Below are 1,496 nucleotides of genomic sequence, written 5' to 3' on the forward strand. Positions count from 1 at the left end.
ATTTTGTTAAAAATCGTGTTAAAATTTTGTTAAAAATGAGTGCAAAAACCTTTTACCGATATAGAGTACGTGCACTTTCCACAGCAACATCCGGCAGATTCAGACGAGTGATTTCTTTTAAAATTCCAGCTCTTGTAGGCGCTACTGGTAAACGAAGAAGATTCGACAGCAACCTAAAACAATCAATGACGAATTTCTAGCCATAGAGTGTGGAGACGAAATTCATTTTATGGATCCTTTATTTTTAAGCTTCCAACTAATTATCAGTCAAAATCTATCGAACACGAACAAAGATTTCAACAAAATCATTTGTCTTGCAATTCAGTATTAGCAATCAATTGCCTGAAGAGGAGAAAAAAAGATTGCGGCATTAAATGATCCACTCTTAAGTTTTAATTTTCCTATGAAGAAATCAAGTTGAACAAACAACTCGGATTCAATTGAAAAAAGTCCAAAATCAAGACGCTTCTGCAATACTAATTAAGAAAATCTTTTAATTTAAACAGAATTAAGTAAATCAACGTACAGAAATAACAGTATAAATGATGCACACTCAAAATTAAAACTATACCGAACTTAACTTCATGTACTTTTTTGTGAACAATCCTTGCATAAGAAAATGGAGCAAGAACAATCCTTCAAAAAATATGCTTTTGCATGCAAGCATATCATTCCGACTCAGTCCGAATCGTAATGAACTAATGCATGCTTCCAGTCCTTTTTTTTTCGTTAGAGGAAAAATAACCACTAAAAGTTAGGGACTGCAGAAACTTCAGCCAAAAACTAGATAAAATCCAGTAATCCCACATCTACCATCTACTGAATTCCTTTCCGGAAGAAACACGCATTGGATGCATTGGATTTGGCGTGTGGTTGCAGGAAATACAATGAAAATATTAGATAATCGCAGTCAAAAATACCGCATATTTGCAATGTGTTGTTCCTCAATATCCAGATGGCGCGTTAAATCAGACGGATTATCAGCTCCGTCCGGTATGGCAAGTGTTGCCAGAAGAACACGTGTTGCTTGATCCATTGCTTCTTCCATACTAAATGTTTTCTTCATATCTTTATAGATGATATATTTTTGAAGAAGAGCAGCTGCATGGAATAGTCTGTTACCAGCTTTCCAAAATACTAGTGCGAGCTGAAAAACAATTAACGATGAAACCAAGACCATTCCTTATGTTATGAATTGTTTATTGGTAAAAAAAAAAAAGTTGAGGGAACTGTATCATTTAACGGCGAAAACAGTGAAAGAATATCACTTTTTTAAATCACGCTAAATGAAATTATTTTGCACGCTTAGATGGATCGCCTCATTGTGAAGCAACGAGATGAAACGAGAACGTGCACCGAAATCTAATAATATCTCAACTAACTTCGAACCCAGTTACCATAGTGCCCGTTAGAATACAGACCAATAGACCATCAATCTACTTCTTGAAGACACAACGGAAAAGATTTTGAAATTTTTTAACNGATGCAGACTTTGG

General features: G+C 35.0%; 1 protein-coding gene across 1 annotated transcript; it reads right to left on the bottom strand.

The window, feature by feature from the left end:
- Positions 1-52: 52 nt before the first annotated feature.
- LOAG_15533 (hypothetical protein) lies at positions 53-1,180 on the bottom strand (the record flags this gene model as incomplete). The annotated part of the gene is made up of 2 exons (XM_003151023.1): positions 53-173; positions 921-1,180. 2 exons carry the CDS (start codon positions 1,178-1,180, stop codon positions 53-55), a joined length of 381 nt encoding a protein of 126 aa, XP_003151071.1.
- Positions 1,181-1,496: the final 316 nt, after the last annotated feature.

The sequence above is a fragment of the Loa loa genome (assembly GCF_000183805.2).
Source record: "Loa loa unplaced genomic scaffold supercont3.2122, whole genome shotgun sequence".
Taxonomy (NCBI): domain Eukaryota; kingdom Metazoa; phylum Nematoda; class Chromadorea; order Rhabditida; family Onchocercidae; genus Loa; species Loa loa.